This window comes from Coturnix japonica, chromosome 4, assembly GCF_054131305.1.
Source record: "Coturnix japonica strain WE chromosome 4, WE-NBRP24, whole genome shotgun sequence".
Classification (NCBI taxonomy): domain Eukaryota; kingdom Metazoa; phylum Chordata; class Aves; order Galliformes; family Phasianidae; genus Coturnix; species Coturnix japonica.
Window position 1 is genome coordinate 44,226,608 of NC_140666.1, and position 17,319 is coordinate 44,243,926.

A 17,319-nucleotide genomic window follows, 5' to 3' on the forward strand; every position below is an offset into this window, starting at 1 on the left:
CAACAGCTTGCAGAATCAGGACATGAAGAATTAATACAACCTCTACTGCCCTTCTGTTTTCTTAAGTGGAAGTGAATAGATTTGGCAGTCAAAATTCATTGACTTTTATTTACTACGAATCTGTATGACAAGTTATTTGAAGTATAATGGAAAAAAACGCAAAAGAAGATGAAGTCTATTCCACACGTTTGGGTTTTTTTTTTTGACCACTTAAACAGACTTAAAAGAAAATCACATTTTGCCTTCTGTAGCAACAGTTAGCATCATGCAAATGCTTAGAATCACATACCCATAACTGCTATCGTGATATGTTGGAGAAAACACATCCATCTCTATAACGTTGTCATGACCATTTGCAAGGACTGCTTGATTTCCTAATTCTCTACATACAAAGATACAAAAAGATGAAATTAGAGAGGCAATTTCAAATTAATGAATGGGGTGATCCCACAAAAAGAATTCACTAATTCTATCTAATAACTTTCTTTTCCCGTGGATGTAAAAAATTGCAACTGCATTTTGAATGCAGAATTTATCCACCTGTCCTTGGAGCTACATGCAGACACAGGGTTTATCGCAAGGTTACTGTTAGGGGAATTGCCCTTTGGTTATCCCCTATTTCTCTGGAAGATCTGGTATCAAATTCCTGACTGCTACCAACAGCAAGATAGGCTTTAGGACTAAGCAGTACATAGTTGGAGGATGTTTACATGATGAGGCTGGACCAGAGATAATGCAGTGAAGTAGAATGGATAGTATAAAATGCACAGCCAGTCAGCCAGAAAACATGCTGAGGGGCAGCCAACATTGAGTGGAGATCTCATATTCTTCACATGGTGCCCCACAGCAGCAGAGGAAGGAAAGGACACACCACAGACAATAAGCTCTCTCAGGGAAGGGTGAGAAAGGAAAGTTTATCCACATGACTACACACTATTACTGCTATAAGCTGCATATTTATAACTCTACTTAAAGAACAAAAAGGTAAGTTTTGAAATTCTTCCTAAATTTGCATCCATGCTTGCTTCAACAATTGCACCTCTTTGAAGAGAGAAATGACTAGCTCAAGGAATTCTGTACAAATAATGCTGAAATCTGTCCTGGTGCTTGCTTAGGACATTGGACAAAAGAGACAGTGTGCTTAAATTGCAAGTCTTCATGGTGACAAGATGGGATTCACGTGTCAGGGGGTTCCAGAGACATCAAGCAGAAATATAAAGGAACAGATTACTCACACCATAGGGAGCTTATAAGCATATGGGGCCAGTGTGCTTGGATTCTTATACAGATGTTGACCGTACAAGAAATTTGTCACATGGAAACAACCTTTTTTGCTCAACTTCAGACTCTGGAAACAATACTAGTTGATTGCCTTAAATAGCACTTCAAGTTTGTGTTATCTACTGTCTCCACAGTTATAGCATTTCAGTCTTTAAAAATGCATCTGTTCTCCCAACAACACAAGTAAAATGAAGAGCCATTTTCATCTTTGCAGGTTGGCAATACAGCACTGCCAAAACAATAATCAAGGTCTTCAGATGAGCAGGACTTGAACTCCTTTCTCACACTGTGCTTTTAGTATGTACCATTTATTTTCAATATAAATTACATCTTCAATCAAGTCCACGTATGAAAACCTGCAAGACTTACAGAATGAAACAATTTTGAATTTGATTAAGCTGGACACTGTTTTAGAGGTTGGAATGCACAAAACAGCTGCTTTGAGCAAACTTTACCTTCCAGCACTACTGCGGTTTTGCAGAAAATCAATCAGGCTTTACACAGATTGATTTAAGGGTACCCTGGAAACTTTCCACACCTTAATCAATAGTGAAGGTGTTAGCTTCATTGTCAATCCACCCCAATGAAGACGTGGTTGTTCAGCGCTCATCACACCTTAGGAGGCCCTAAAATCTCTGCATGTTAAAATGAAGTTTGGATGAAGCTCACAAAACATTTCTCAAGTGGCATATGCCAGAATTTGTTTTGCTTACCACCTCTGAGGTAATCAAGTAAATTAACTTAATGCTTCAAAATGCTGAGCTGTTTTCCAGTCATCAAGTATTTTTTCAGACTTTTCCATCTTTCTTCTCAATAACATTAGCAGAAAACTGAACACAGTAATGCCTCTACCTACTCTACTTTTAAGAATAAATCTGGGGTAAGAGAAGACTTTGTGATATCAGTATGAACTGTGAGAAAACAGTTTAGCTTCAATAATTTCTATTAAACATTCTCAATCCATCATATTTTTTCTTAACACTAGTTGTGTTACACAGCAGATCAAGCAAGAGAACACAAAGCTCGCACACTTCAGCACAGGTTCCAACTAAATTTGTGTAATATTCTAAGATTTATTCCTGGGATGGAATATGTAAATTTTCCCCTGCTGACAATTTGTCTTAGATATTCATTGTCTAAAATTAATAAAATATTGCCTAAGAGATGGTACTAGCTTGATTTTATGAACAAATTTATGACATACTCCTCATTCCCCATTCATTTCTAGCTTATGTAATTGACAGTACCTCAGAAAAATTCTGCAAAGATTTAACAAAGAAAGCATCTAAATAAGTGATTTACTAAGTATTGTTAAATCTCAGTTATTTAGATTCTACTAGAACACAAAGCCATGAAAATGTAAGTAATGATCTTGATGCTTGAGAGTACAATATTAAATCTAAAGAATATGGGTATAGAATAATAGAAATATAGAAGAGTAGAAGTGCTAATTCTAAAGAATGCAGCACTAAATTTTAAAGACCAAGGTAAGAAAAACATATAATGTTATTTAATTATTTAATTGTCATTTATAACATACAGACCCCTAGCAACTATTCATGCATTTGCATGATCTTGGCTGTCCAACACGTAATTCAAACAACAAAATGTGAAGCTACTCAATATATTCCTGCTTCATATTCCTCCCCAAGTTACTACTGTTAACTAGTGCTGGTCTCTCCAGCTGAACCAGCAGGTCGCAACAGGTTGGGAAAGAGGCAAATAGCAAAGATCATTAAATGCTCAATAGAAATGTCCTGCAGCCTACAAGAAATCAGAGAAAAACAGCAGGAAATAATTCCTTTCTTCCTTGATTTTTTCCTTTTTTTTTTTTTTTCCCCCTCCAGTTTCCAGAAGATGATGTTACATACATTGCTCTGAAAGTAATGTATGCTATTTATTTCCATGGAAACAACAACTGACACGAAGAGCACAATAAAACTACTTGACAGTACAAATCCTCACCTATGAGACACTATTTTTCAATACAGTCATCAGCACCAGTTATTCATTTTTGCCAGTGATGAACAGGAGCCTGCATGCCACACCCCCAAGAAACTGCACCAGCAGAGGTGATCTACTACTACTATCACCACTGCTGGAATGCACCACCCACTGCCTTGCTGTGCTCACACCCAATGTATGGTCTCCATGTATGTTCAGACAGTGTTGATGAATGTCAGTGGGTGCCATTGTTTCCTGCACAGAGGAATTCAACTCCACCCTTCTGTTTCATATGTGCTTCCTCTGCTGTCATCTGTCACACAGCAACAAAAAAATGTAATGGAATACTGGTGGGAAGGTTCAACACCTACTGCTGTACCACCAACATCCACCTCTGATGTTGAGGGCCAACATATTACAATAGCAGGCATTACCTTTGAAGCATTTCTCAGCCTCAGTAGAAAGAGGTCAATTTTTGTCTCTGTTGCATAAGCTTGCTGTCACTTAAAGATGGCATCAAAGATGCAAGAAGCACACATATATTTCAAGCTGTGGTTTTAGACCATCATAAAATTATAAGGAAAATTGCTTTTATAATTTAAAAAACACTAGAATTTTTATAGGACTTTATTAATCTATCAGCTTATGGATCTTCCATTTACAGACTAACAGCAACGCTTTACACAAAAGCGATAGCACTATGCAGAAACAAATCACAGCATATTCTATGAAATATACAACTGAAAGCAATGTTACAGAGTATATATCTTGAAAGTCACCCTTTTTACTACCACAAAATCATTGGGACTGAAACCTCCCTCAGGTTCTGCAAATATATCCTTCTCACCTGCGTGTACAAAAACATCCTATTCACTACCCAGCTACATGCGACAGCAAGCTGTATTTCATTTTTATGCCACCCATCACCAATATGAGCCTATAGAGAGAGAAAGATAGCTATGTATATATGCTGACATTCACATTCTGTAGCTCTAAATGACAGTCATCTAAGATAAAAAAAAGAAAAAAAAAGAAAAGCTGAGTATGGGCATAAGCTAAAATACTGCCAAGGATGAAATAAACTTTCTTGTAGGCTGAGAAATGGATGAAGGAAGAAGCCTATCACAAAGTTGTTAATATAGTTGAAATTGAGACTAAGAATCACACTCAGTAGGGAACTTCAACCAAAAAGAGAAAAATCAATGACAAGTTCTTCACCTCAAGCTTTCCAACCAAGCGATACTATTAGAGAAACTACAGTAAAGCTGTGTCAGTTTTAATGTGAAACTTTCACATTTCAACTCAGGTACCAGTGTTCAAAACATGAACGCTCTAACAGCATTGGCTTCTCATCAGGAACATTTAAAAGATTAAAAGTACCTATTTGACAAAAAATACTTATTCCAGACTGGAAGTGGTATTCTCATTCAAGTACATTTATAAAAACAGTGAAAACAGACATGGCAATGAAAGCAAGTATCAAAGACCTTATCTGTCCACAGTTCAAACAAGTGTCCTGAAATATTCCACCACCTTAATATTCTTTTCCACTACAAATTCTTGATCTAAAAAAAAACCTGAACATTTTCTCAGTGTACTACATTATATGAATATGATGATGAAATCCCTTCAGAGGAATCCTGTCCCACAGTGCCCAAGCACCATAAGCAATGCATTAGCATTTAAGTTTGTGGAGCTAAAATATGCCCCAAACAAAAGTTGCTTGAAACATCTGTAGGGATAAAATAACCTAAAAGAACATCTTTAGGTCACGTATGCTCTGACATACTCAAAACACTGAAAATCATAAGCTAAAAGGATTCAAAGAATGAACTAAAGGGATTTCATAAATATTTTCAAGAATTACTGTCAGCTTCAATATAGCTGTAAATGTTCAGTCTGATGACTAAATTGGAATATTATGGCTTAAGCTAATAAAAAATTAGTGCTGATTGACTGTTTCACAAGTATTAATTAATCACTGTAGGTAAATTCAGTTCTGTGCCAGTAAGCCCTATAATTCTTTTTTTTTTTTTTTTTTAATAGATCATTCTGCATCATAGATCTTTCTGCATCTATAGAAGCTCATGTCACCGCCATTTATATTAGTTGCTCCCTTCCTAGACCCAGCTATCAATTCTAAAAGACAAAAAAGAATGGGAACAAATTAATCATCATAGCAGAACAAAGCGATTCTTTGGTCTCATCAAACCCTAGCTGAGTTTAGAAAACATCTATCTCACATGGGTGTTTCTTGAAAGCTACCAAATACTCGAGTTAAAAAGCGTTACTGAAAGTTCATTCACAACCGATGTGTACAACAGCGTACACTTAACACACAACATTTCCGGCAAGCAAAACAAGACACTTCTCCAAACACTGAAAAGTCACAAACAATGAACAGGAAGGAAAGTGCTCATCTGGAAAAACTGAGATACCCTCTGCACCCAATCACTGTGCCATAAATATCATAAGGGAAAAGAGTGGCGTTGTGGATCTTGAAACGAGGACAATACTTCAATACTGAAAAGTTTTCAGCATTATTTGCTGACTAAGGGGAAGTATTATCTGCTGGCTATCTTTCAAGTTAAATGTTTTCTTTAGAAATGCCAGTCTGTAGTAGTACCTAAGTAATTACCTGCTTTCCAGTGGCGCATTACTGCCAAGGACCCAGCTGTCCTGCAGCTGGACTGACTCAGGTGTGGTTTGCAGCTCGGCGGGCAAAGCAGCCGGCGGGGCCGGACTCTGATTCCTCCTATTTGTCAGTGAGTTTCTATTAAGTGAGGTGATGGATGGGTGATGCTGTGCTGAATGTTGCTTGTGAGAAGGTGGCAAAGGCTGCAGGGTCGACTGGCCTTGGTTATTTGGAGGTTGTTCTAAGAAGAAAGAAAATTAAAAGTTCGTTATACAGTGTCTCAGCAGTTGCTACATCCAAAGCAGAATGTGAAATTCAATATGATCCTATCGTCTAATATATTTGCATATTATTTTATTAGCAGACATTCAGTGACATTCTTGAAGAGAGAGTTTACCCTTGATACACAAAGTTCTAATTAATATACAACAGATGGTAAAACTGCTTTTGGTTTTAATTTGTTTCAGGTTTTTTTTTCTTTTTCTTTTTTTTTTTTTTAAATCTGGTTTTATTAACACCTACGAAAAACAGCATCTGACAGATCCCCTAATGTGCCTTTAGATTTCAGTTTTTTGTTTTTTTTTTTTTTTAACAAACCAACCCTGAAATTAAATGGGTAATTTCAGTAGAACACAAAGGTTTTCAAAACGCATATAATCCCTGTAATTATTTAATGGAGTTTTTTAAGCTTTATTTAACTGCAATAAATTATTACAAGCTAGTTGCTAAACAGCAGTAGACTACTCTAGTTTAGTGCATTCCAAATAAGGCAGCTCTGCACTATGATCTGCTAATAGATGCTAAGTATTCTTTAGCAGAAGGTCACTCTGTGAAGCAGATGTTGCTTCATGGATATTTAACAGACTGAATCACATCTGATTACAACGTCAGAAGACTCATATACTTAATGACCGTCACATCCATTAGAACACAGAACAGATTTTCCAATTTCACACTCTGTAATAGAACTCCATTTTGGAGTATGTCACAGGTGATCAGACAGTCAAGTGTCCAAACAGCAGAGGAAATATTTTTTTTACTTAACCAAAGCACCCAGCACCCATAAAGCTTGAAAAGAAAACCTCAAAGAACAACAAAGCCCACAGTCAAGTACCTCCATCAATGTTAGGTTGTAACAATCTGTTCTGTGTAATCAGCAGGTAATAAATCATTGACTGAAGACAAACCTTGCCATACGACACACCCAACACACACACAAAAAAAGTCAGGACGCTTCATTTGTATTCATTTAGAGACGACTGATGACACTTAAAAATGTAACACTTAACAAGATGGAATTAAAATTGCAACCTATTATTTCCTAAAGTAATGTAGCAAAACATAGCAATACAAATGCAAGTTTTCAACAAAGCACAAGGTTCAGGGCATGCACTTTGCTCACAGTGTAAACGCTTTCACGTGAAAGCAGAACATAATTTGTTTGATCTTCGTAAGAGATCCCCTATTTCCAACTGGTTATGACTGCAAATTGTTACCAAACCGATAATACAGCTGTACAGAAAGCACAAAAGTATCTCTGTTCAAGCAGATGTTTGCAGTAACTTGTGGGTGACTATTATAAAAATACCTTTACAGCAAGTAATTTCTCATGCTGTGAACAGACGTTCTAAAGAAGCACAAGGAATAGACATGCTGAACTTAAACAGAAAGCACAGCCTTTGGAATCACTCCTTTTCCAGGAAGCTCTCTCTCCTTTCCTGGTTTCCTCCGCAATCCATGTGATGTTTGTCATTAACAACAGCAATGCTGACTGTCACAAAAATAGTTTACTTAGCCAATGAAGTTTTCAACACCAGAACACTAAGGGAGCCACAAAAAATGCTCATCTGGGAAGGATACAATCAATCAGCTTTGTCATTACCAACACTGACACAATGGGTGTCACTGCATGGGTCTGAATCCCACATTTCAATAGACCAGTTAAAGGGTAATGTAACAGACCAACGCTTAACAGAATTTTTTTGGCCCATGCCTACTTAAAATTTGATTGCATTTAAATGACAATCTATTTATCTGCTGATGAAAGATTAACTGCCCCTATCCTAGCTATAAATATGTAGGAGCAGGTGCATAATATAAACGTATAGAAGTACAGATAAAAGTACAGATCCGTAAAATGAGGTATGGACTTGCACAGCTTTATGTTCATACAAAAGATTAATTACAAGACAGGAAAATAAAAAACAAATGACATGAAATCCTTCATTTGTTTACTTTCGATCATAGAAACTAACTAATGAAAATGGTTCTACAGACCCAACTTCTCTTTGTTATTCTTCTTTTTGACCCTCTTGCTTGCCAAGCCTTGTTCAGAAGCATTGCCAGGACCTCCCCTGTCCAGCTTCTACTATGCAGATTGTTATTCTGGCATTCATCTTCTTTGATGTCTCATCTCATTTAAAATCCCAGCTGAAAAATCACTCTCAATCTCTCTCACTACAATTTAGCACTAAAGACCTAGCAACACCTTCTGCTCAAAAGGAAGCAAAACTAACGTTACTCTCCAAATTAAAGTGTAAACAAGAGGATGGCCATATGCAGAGTATCACAGATAGACCTTCCCCCTACTACTAGGGAGGAATGGCCAGGTTAAGAGTTATTTATGCCCTTTTAGAAGAAATATTTAGCTCTAGGAAGCACACAGATTACATGTTGGAGGACTCAGACTGTGTTCCTCAGCTACTCAAGCCTCTGTTCAGGGTTAAGATTATTTCCCCCAGACACTTACTACGAATCCACAAAACCCTTCTGCTTTATAACATATAAACATTTCTGACACTGAAATTACAGCGTGGTATATAAAATAAATTAGGAGTTTGGGGGATGGGCTTGTAACCATAAGGCATAGGCTACAAGCCAACAAGAAGAGCTTAGCAAGTGCTTCTTTGCGAAGACCACACGACCTGGAAAGTGCTGTCTCGCTCCATAGGATGCTGCTAGGTGACATTTTCTAGTGTCTGAGGGCAAGTTCAATTGGCAGGGAATCTTGAGCCTACAGAGAATCAGAAACGCCAGCAGAATTTGCAATGATGTATGTTTCTTCTAATTGCATAAGAGCCACAGGCAGAATTGAGCCTAACAAGGTTAGATTTTCCTGTAAGTCAATAGAGCTACAATCTATATTCCTCTGAATTTCCTCAGTCCTGTGCTGTCCATCTGAATGAGATATCACCGAGGACTGTTCATTCGATCTTTTCTTCCACTTGCCAGATTCCCTGAATCCACCGTTCTTTCCAACGCTGCACAATTTCTAACAGATATGTCAATCTTACCGATTTCTGAGGAAGAGACAAGCATCACACCAGCCCCGTTTTGAATACTATTCTTAAGCCTGAGCCAGGTTCCCTTTTGTTATGCTCCTCTTTTATGGAGTTAATAGCTAAAGAATTGCTTTCAGCATTATTGCAGCTTTTACACAAAGCTACTAGGGTTTTACATAGTAACTAAACCTCTCAACATCACTGTGATGTTAATGAAAATACTCTCTTTGTACGTGCAGGGAAACTGAGGCTTAGATGCTGAGTAGTTCTTTCAGGTCTCCTGAGAAACCAGTACAGCACACTGAAAAACACTGGATTTTTGCTTATTATAATTAAATTAGAGAATTGATAAAGACAGTGAGAGTTTCATGGGTTAGACACGTCTTCTGAGCTCTAAAGCACCAGTGACTGGCAAAAATACTTCAGCACGTGCTATAATAGTCAGCATGGAGACCAAACAATTCCCACTTCCCTTCTACTAGCCAGTGTGTTGGAAAACGTGAATCCTTAAGATTCCTTCTCCTCGTTAGGTGAAAAACAGGAGATGTGGGGACTTGGCAAGGACCCTCACTACAATCCACATACCTTTCATGTCATGAAGAGGAAAGAGCATCCAAATCTGCTGAATAACGATTGTGTTGAGATATTAAAAAGGTATTGTGGAAAGTTATTTGCTTAAGTTTGATTTTAAATGCTGTCTCCATTGACTCTATCCCAATGGAAGTGGCTGGTTTACTCCAAAACTAAGCAAGTAAGGTGGTCTTCTATCTGAAAATGGTAAGTTTTAATTAGAACTTTCTTGTTCTGTCTAGACTTTAATGACTATAGAGCAACACCATTCATCTTCCAGAGATTTCTGCAGAAGGGAGCTAATGTAAATTGGCTTAGCAACCAGATTGCACATTCAAGTTGTCCAGGTACTACCAAAAAACCCTCTGATTTTTAAGGCATTTGCAGCATAAGGTAACATCAGATAATTATGCTTGTCAACATACGTACAGAACTCGGTGAAATCATAAGAATTCAACTGGAAAGCTGTCTTACTACAGTTCTATGAATTTTTCAAAACATATTAAAATTGTTATTTACCCTTGGGAGGAACACTGAAGCAAATCAGCCATTTCAATTGGAGAAATACATTATACACACACCAGCCTTTCCCTCTTTTCTAAAAAGTAATTTAGATTTCATTAATTTTATTATTTAATTGTTACTGAGTTCAAACAGCATCCAAATGAACACAGAAGAATGCCTGTGCAAAAGTAAAAAGTGAGCAGAGATGTTTAAAGTACCTACTGCTATTCAGAAGACATGTGCTAGCCTTTCTGTAACAGACAGATCACTGAGACCTGTCAGCGAGTTACTCATCTAGGAAAAAGAGGTGATTTCCATTTGATAAGGATGAGGATTCTTATTAGTGTATAATTAACATTAACTTGGAGTTTCCATGACAAACACAAAAGCAAAGACATCCATTACGATATAAACACTTGAAATGTGAAAAGAATGTAATTGAGTACCTACGTCTGTGAGAGTGCCAACTCTTTCTAATAAGCTTTCTTCTTCTCCCTCTTTAGAAGATTTCTTTCCAGTGCAGAACATATATTCACAATACACACTAAGTAAGTAGCTGGACTCGAGTGAATGGCCTAGAAAACTGGTAAAGAAGAAAGATAATCCTTTGTTTCCAGGTCACTGGCCACAGGTTTGCTAGCTGCTGATTGCAAGCAATCAGAAGTAATTTCCATAAGTACTGGCTCGATTTCCTCAAAGAAAAAAACAACCCAATGCTTTCTTGGACTCAGAATTTGCCTAATTAGCACAGTGATGTATCTCCCAAGTACTATAAACAGAATCGAGATTTACCTTAGGAATCCCTGCAAACAGGAGAGTGTGGGTATTGCAGCTGCACTGTTCCCAGAGCTCCCAGAGACAGGAATTCCCTGCTGATGGAAGGGCACGACAAGCTCCCTCCTCCTGCACCACTCCTGCAAGGTACCAAACCAGTTGCTGCAGAGCTCTTTGGTCTAGACTTACCCTTTGTGAGAAACCCTCTTAATGAAACAAAAATAAAGGTTTAGAGAAAAATGGACTATTTAGGAGGTCATTTGTAATTAGGCAGATCTGTCTTTTTAAGGAATTGCTGCTTCCATGTATCTTCCACTGCCAGGGCACGCAGGAGTCACAGTTTCTTTTCAGGTCATTTACTACAAGCTAGAGTAGCAGTCCAAGGTTACCCACCATATGCAGTCATTTTGTGGTTAATCACAAGTATTTGGTTATTCTTATTGATGTCCAAATGGGCTTCACCCTGCCAACTGCTTTAAGAAGCCAAGCCACAGGCTGAAGCCAAGGAATGAGGTGACACAGTGCCAGCCACCACAAGAGAGCCCTTTTCGTTTTGCTGTGCCATCAGTCTGCACTATCCTTTCCTGCTGCTTTTACAATTAACAGACACACAAATGAAAAACAGCACTAACCCACCACTGCTGCTCACCTCTTGAAGCACTCTTCTGTACTAGCTCTGCATTGACAAGAACGTGAAGAGACAAGGACACTTTGATCAAGATATGCATCTGTATCTTGTGTGCGAATGTGTATGCCATTATAATATAAGATGGGAAAAAGTCATACAAGTAGGTTGATCAAAGCAGGCCAGTGTTTGTCTCCCCGTCAGTACACTGCCTGTAGGGTCTGACAACCTGTCAGGCTACCTCGGAATGAAAATCTACCAGCAAATCTAACTGTAGGATGTGCTTCCAAAGATTGTATTGCCTTCTTCATGCATCTCAAGCTTGGAAGAAATAAAGAAAACCTGAATGTTGTTATGCACTACCCTTTTTTTTCCCTCTTTTTTTTTTTTTTTTTTCTCTTTTAAAAACCTAAGCAATATTTCACTTTTTAAAGAGAAATAAAGATTTCCTCTGTAAAAGGAAAGACTTCCTTGACTGCAGAGAAATTAGACCAGTCTCATGGTGCACATGTGTTAATTATCTGCCAAAGATCCACGAGATGACAAGAAGAATACAAGGGGCTCCCTGAAGGTTGGTTGGACAGTCTTGAACAGGCAACATCAATATTTCCAACCACAAAATGTGCCGATAATTTCCCGTATCATGTATGGAAGTTGTCTTTTACCACTTAGAAGTACACTGGAAAACAGCAATATACTGCAAAGTTAAGTATAAAAATGCAGTCTTCAGAAAAAGAAGACAAATATTATTGCCAGTCTCTTTCAGCTGAATTATTCTGATGTGCTATCTGCAGGAGTGCTACTTCAGGTTACAGGTACACCTGTAATTTTGTCTTTCCACTTTGCATCTATTTAGCAAAGAATTTCCCTTCAAAAACTTCAGACTGATATTAGCTGTGCACACTCCCTTTTAGAATTCAGTTCTCTGTAATGTTTCAGAAATATTACTGTAGCAAAAAGAAGCCCTTCAGTTTCCAACAGTCTTCTCATACCTATCAAGTATCTTTTCACAAAAATGTGAAGTTTATGAAATAAACTTTAAGCTTACTTAGAAGAGAGATTTTTCTTTGTCTCTGGTATTTTTAGAATAAACAAGCCCAAAAGCTATCTACCACATATGATGTGACCCTGTGAAAACACACAAAATAACTTTCTATTTTATGGCATTTACTTTGAAAATCTGATTAAGATAGATGTCTCTAGTCCGTCATTCTTCAATGTCATGTTGTCATGGTTCCCATCAGCAAGATGCTTTAAAGGCTTTCGATTAATATTGCATGCCAGAACTGAAATTACATCCTTTGTCGTTTAGTTCTTAATGGTGCAAGTGATATCTATCAAGCAGTGTTTTATGAAGCATGTGTGATTTTTATTAGAGGCTGTTTTCACAAATCTTTTTCAGGTTTCATAAAGACTGTTCATGGCTCACAACCAACATGCCCTGCATGCAAGATCATGCCTACTTTCAAATGCAGAATGGATTTGAGATTTTTGTTGTTGTTGTGAGGTTTATCAAATGAATAACCCCTCTTTCCTTAAATCAGTATAAAATCATCTTAATTGGCAATGCAAAAACATTACTGTAGAACAAGATAGTAAAAAACAAGCGAATGTAACTGTATTATTTTCTCAAGTAACAAGTTAAGCTCACAAATTCATGTGGCTGCCTTAACTTTTAAAACGAAGGTGACAGGTAAACCCGATCATGCATCATGCTCCCATGATCCAATTATGACAGATTTTCTTGCAGCATTCACCATGTAAAAGAAAATGCATAAAGCAAAAGTTTCTTCAATTAACTGGAAATCAGATAGTTGGGAAAGAATCTTTGAGTTTGTTGTTTACATCACTCTTTGGACAACATTTTAAGTGAAGATGGGCAAAAATCAAGAAAGCTTGTATCATAGAGGACAGAATGCATTTTCTCCAATATTTTTGTCCAAAGTCATTAAGAACTTTCTCTTAACGCCTGACAGAGTACAGCAACTGCACTACGGGAAGAAACACTGCTCATTGAGAAGAAAGAGGGCACTTCTTACACAGATGATGGTGAAAAGGAAAATCAGAGGAATTCTGAAAGGTTTATTAAATGTTGTTTCCACTCTCTAATGTTCACGGTGGGAAGTGAACCAGCTTACTTTTAAAACATTTTTTTCCATTAGCTGGAATCGATTCTCAAAGCATTCCAGCAAATCCACATCCAGCCTGCAGGCGCACTATTAACCCCCTCGATACACACATAACGCGCAGTCAGTATTGCGGCAAACAAGATCTGGTTAATTTACATACTGAACAACGATGCATGCCTTTCTTGTCCATAGTACTAGAAGAGATTGGTTAACAAATAGTAATGTTGTAAAAGGCCTTGGATGAGCAGAACAAAATAACCCACAAAACGGAAAAGCAATGATGATGCTCCCGCCCAGAAGGCAAACACTTTAAGTAATAAAATACAAAACTTTGAAGGTTTCAGATTGAGTTGAGGACAGTTTAGTCACTTTCCTAAAGCTTGAAACAAAGATAAATATTTCAGCGTCACTGAAAAGAGCCACAGTGAAGTGAGTTCAGCAAACAACCTTCCTAACAGTAGCCTCGTTATCCCCAGAGGGATTTATGAAGCAAGAAGAGAAAAGGAAAGTACAGAAATGCAGTTAAAATAAATTGAAATTTAACCTGCTGAGTTAATACACTTAAGATCTTGCTTTACAAGAAAAAGAAGAAAATAACATAAACCGCGAGATGGTAACCGCACACTAAGAATGAACTAGAAGCAAAAGCATACTTTGCACTCCCTGCTGTCACAGCACGTGAGCACCCTCTAGCCTCATGCCAGGCTAACCCAGACAGAGGTTACCAGGGATGCTAAGAGATGCTATTTCTATAATCTTAGTAGGACCAGAAGTCTGTGAAACAAAGCATAACCCTAGATTGGAAGACTGTCATTGACAAATTTCCAACAATTTATCTGAGGAACAGAACAGCAGCAAATACTATCGGATGGTGTAAAACAACAAAGGTCCTCACTTGAGGCCCCAAAATGAAGTTCAGCTAATGCTATGCAGCAATTCTAAAGATAATAATGAAACAGCCAGTGGTATGCTACTGCCTGGGCTTCCCCATAGTAGAATCTGGATCTTGCTGGAAGCCCTGTATTTTGCAGCAATGTCCCAGAACAATGATGTCATTTGTCTCTATTCAGGATATAGTTCTGAAATGTGAAAACATCTGAGATCAGATCCTCCTGCTTCCTTCTATTGGAACTAAGAGTTATTATTAACAGCTTCAGATGATATTTGCTGGCAATTCAAGAACACTGGTGACATAACGTGTTTCAAGTTCACAAATTGAAGGCTAGCTTTTTAAGCACAGAATTCAAGTTTTAACTGAAAGAACATAAAACAAAGCAAAAATTGGTGAGGCCCACATTCCTGAGTCCAGCAAAAAGACCATGAGGGAAAGGAAAAGAAAAATCACCTGAGCTGCTGAATGGAACTGGAATTCAGCTGAAAAATCTTTGAGAACACAGCTCCCAAAGTGCCTGTAAAGCAGGGGTAAAAACAAGGTGGGCTATCACATTTCCTGCTGTGCTCATCCAGTACATCATATTTACCCCAAATACAGATGGCACACCTAAATTTGACTGCAACAATGGTGATCTATACATAAATGATACCAAAATTACCATGCTCCAACTGTAAGTTAAGTTCTATAATCATGATTCAGGCAAAATGACAGGGTGTTAATATACGTGCTCATTGCTTACCACATGTTTAACCGATTTGAGGCAGGGACTGCAAGGCTTGATGTATGACTTCTTAATAGATTTTCTAGCATTTTCAAGTGTTAGATAATTTTGGTTCTCATCCAAAATCATTAATCCAAAATGAGCTATGACTGTATGTTTTTGTCTTCCTATTTTATTTCTTTACACTTCCAAGAAAAACAATTTGCTAAAGCTGTTTTACTTTAGAAGCTCAGTTACTACTGGATAGCTTAAAAAAAAAACCCATAACTTTCATGAACTTGAACCTAAAAAACACACTTGCAAGTAGCAATTGCGTAATGCTTACAGCTGACAAAACTAGCACTGAAAAAGCTGCCCTTCATCTCAGTAAATAAAACAGCATTTAAAGGCTTTTTTACTACTTACTCAACCTTTTACTGACAAACGTCTGACATTCACAAAGGAGCAAATCACCAGACCTCCTCAATTCCGAGAGCCAGGGGGAAAATTCTTCTCTAATTAAGTCAACCGCAGTTTTTTGTCACTGACTTGCTAAGGTCAACGGCACTTCTTGAACATTTTGTAAATTTACAAATCCAAAAGCAGTTTGAAAGGCCCTCAAAATTAATTCATTACCAGCGATGAAATTCTTGACCAATTTCTGCATGCTCAGTTTGGCCTGGGAACATACGCTCACACAAATAAAGACTGTGAAAGTTAAGCAAGAAATGGGAAAACACAATATGAAACTTTTACGCATAACTATGTTGCATCAGATTTGAAGTAACTCAGATAAGAGGGATTCATGTTTTGTTTTGGAGGAAATGAAAAAGGAACTGGGGCAGTAAGGTGAAAGGAAAACCATTTGGAAAAAGAAAAGAGGTTGAATGAATAATTCACAGAGTAGAAGCAAAAGTGAATAGCTAAGAGCAAAAATTCTAAGAAAAATGAGAAAGCACATAAAATTTTATTGGAAAATTGTAACTACCAAACTTTTATTGAAAAAGCAGAAGTAATATCCTTTAAAAACAAAACAAAACAGTTTGATCCCAGCTTAATGATTTGAAGACAAACTCTTGCATACTACAGCTCAGGCCTAAGAGCAAGACAGAAATAAAGCAGTAGGAAAACAGATGAATTTTTGTCTCCAGATCAATTTACTGACCCTTCTGCTTTCAAGTAGAAGCAATATGTGGATCACAAAATAGAGGAACATAATAGAGAATGTGGCTTCTGAAATAGCTTTAAGTACTTTATTTCTCCTAATAGTGTCGGGAAAGAGAAATGTATGAGGGGGAGGCTTCCATATGAGTGCACAGAGGATCTATTGTTCTCTAATGTCTTTAAATAAGCTTTTTAGGCTTATGCATGAATTAGAATTCGTGCTCTTCTTCCGTATGATAAAAAAAAAAAGGAAAAAACACTTTTGATTTTAATATTTTCTATTGTAATGGCAATCAAGGCTGGTTAAGTATCAATCAAAAGAACAAATTCATTAAAAAAGATCTGCTAAAAGATGTTATGGTTTTTCCAGCACAGCTGCTACCCTCATCAGAATGAAGACAGTTATTAACCCTCAGATCAAATGAAGTTTGAATTGATGAGCTGAAATAAACCCTACCTTTCAGTCTGCCTCAGTTCACGTAAGTTATTGACAAAACTCTTCCATATCTCAAACTGAAGTAACTGTGAAAATTTCAGAGGTATATGCAAGCACACAGAGTGATTCAACTTGAAGTTTGCATGCATCCACTCTTTATTTTTCAAATGCTGTGAAGGACAGCTGTATGTTGAGCAGCTTAAACAGATTGTACAGTAACTAATAGTAAGCAGTTCTGTCTAATGATGAACAAAAGCGTAGGGGAAAATTACCCCCCCCCTTTCTTTTCAGAAACATATACAACAAATTTTCTTTCCCTCTTGCATTTATGTTCCAAGCGTATTTTCATGAACTAAAATAGGTTTCACCTTTTCCTGTTTA

General features: G+C 37.4%; 1 protein-coding gene across 34 annotated transcripts in view; it reads right to left on the reverse strand.

The window, feature by feature from the left end:
• The window catches only part of TENM3 (teneurin transmembrane protein 3), a 770,347-nt gene that overhangs the window by 131,694 nt on the left and 621,334 nt on the right, over positions 1-17,319 (reverse strand). For 19 of the 34 annotated variants that reach the window (XM_085545048.1, XM_085545073.1, XM_085545066.1 and 16 more), the window contains 2 exons: positions 5,864-6,101; positions 290-382 (listed from right to left, as the gene is read on the reverse strand). The exons of 2 other annotated variants lie outside the window; for them this stretch is intronic. In XM_085545048.1, the coding sequence (XP_085401174.1) occupies positions 290-382; positions 5,864-6,101 (331 nt within the window). The remainder of the gene's footprint in view (positions 1-289; positions 383-5,863; positions 6,102-17,319) is intronic. 13 more of the 34 variants (XM_085545060.1, XM_085545077.1, XM_085545071.1 and 10 more) reach the window with 1 other exon arrangement.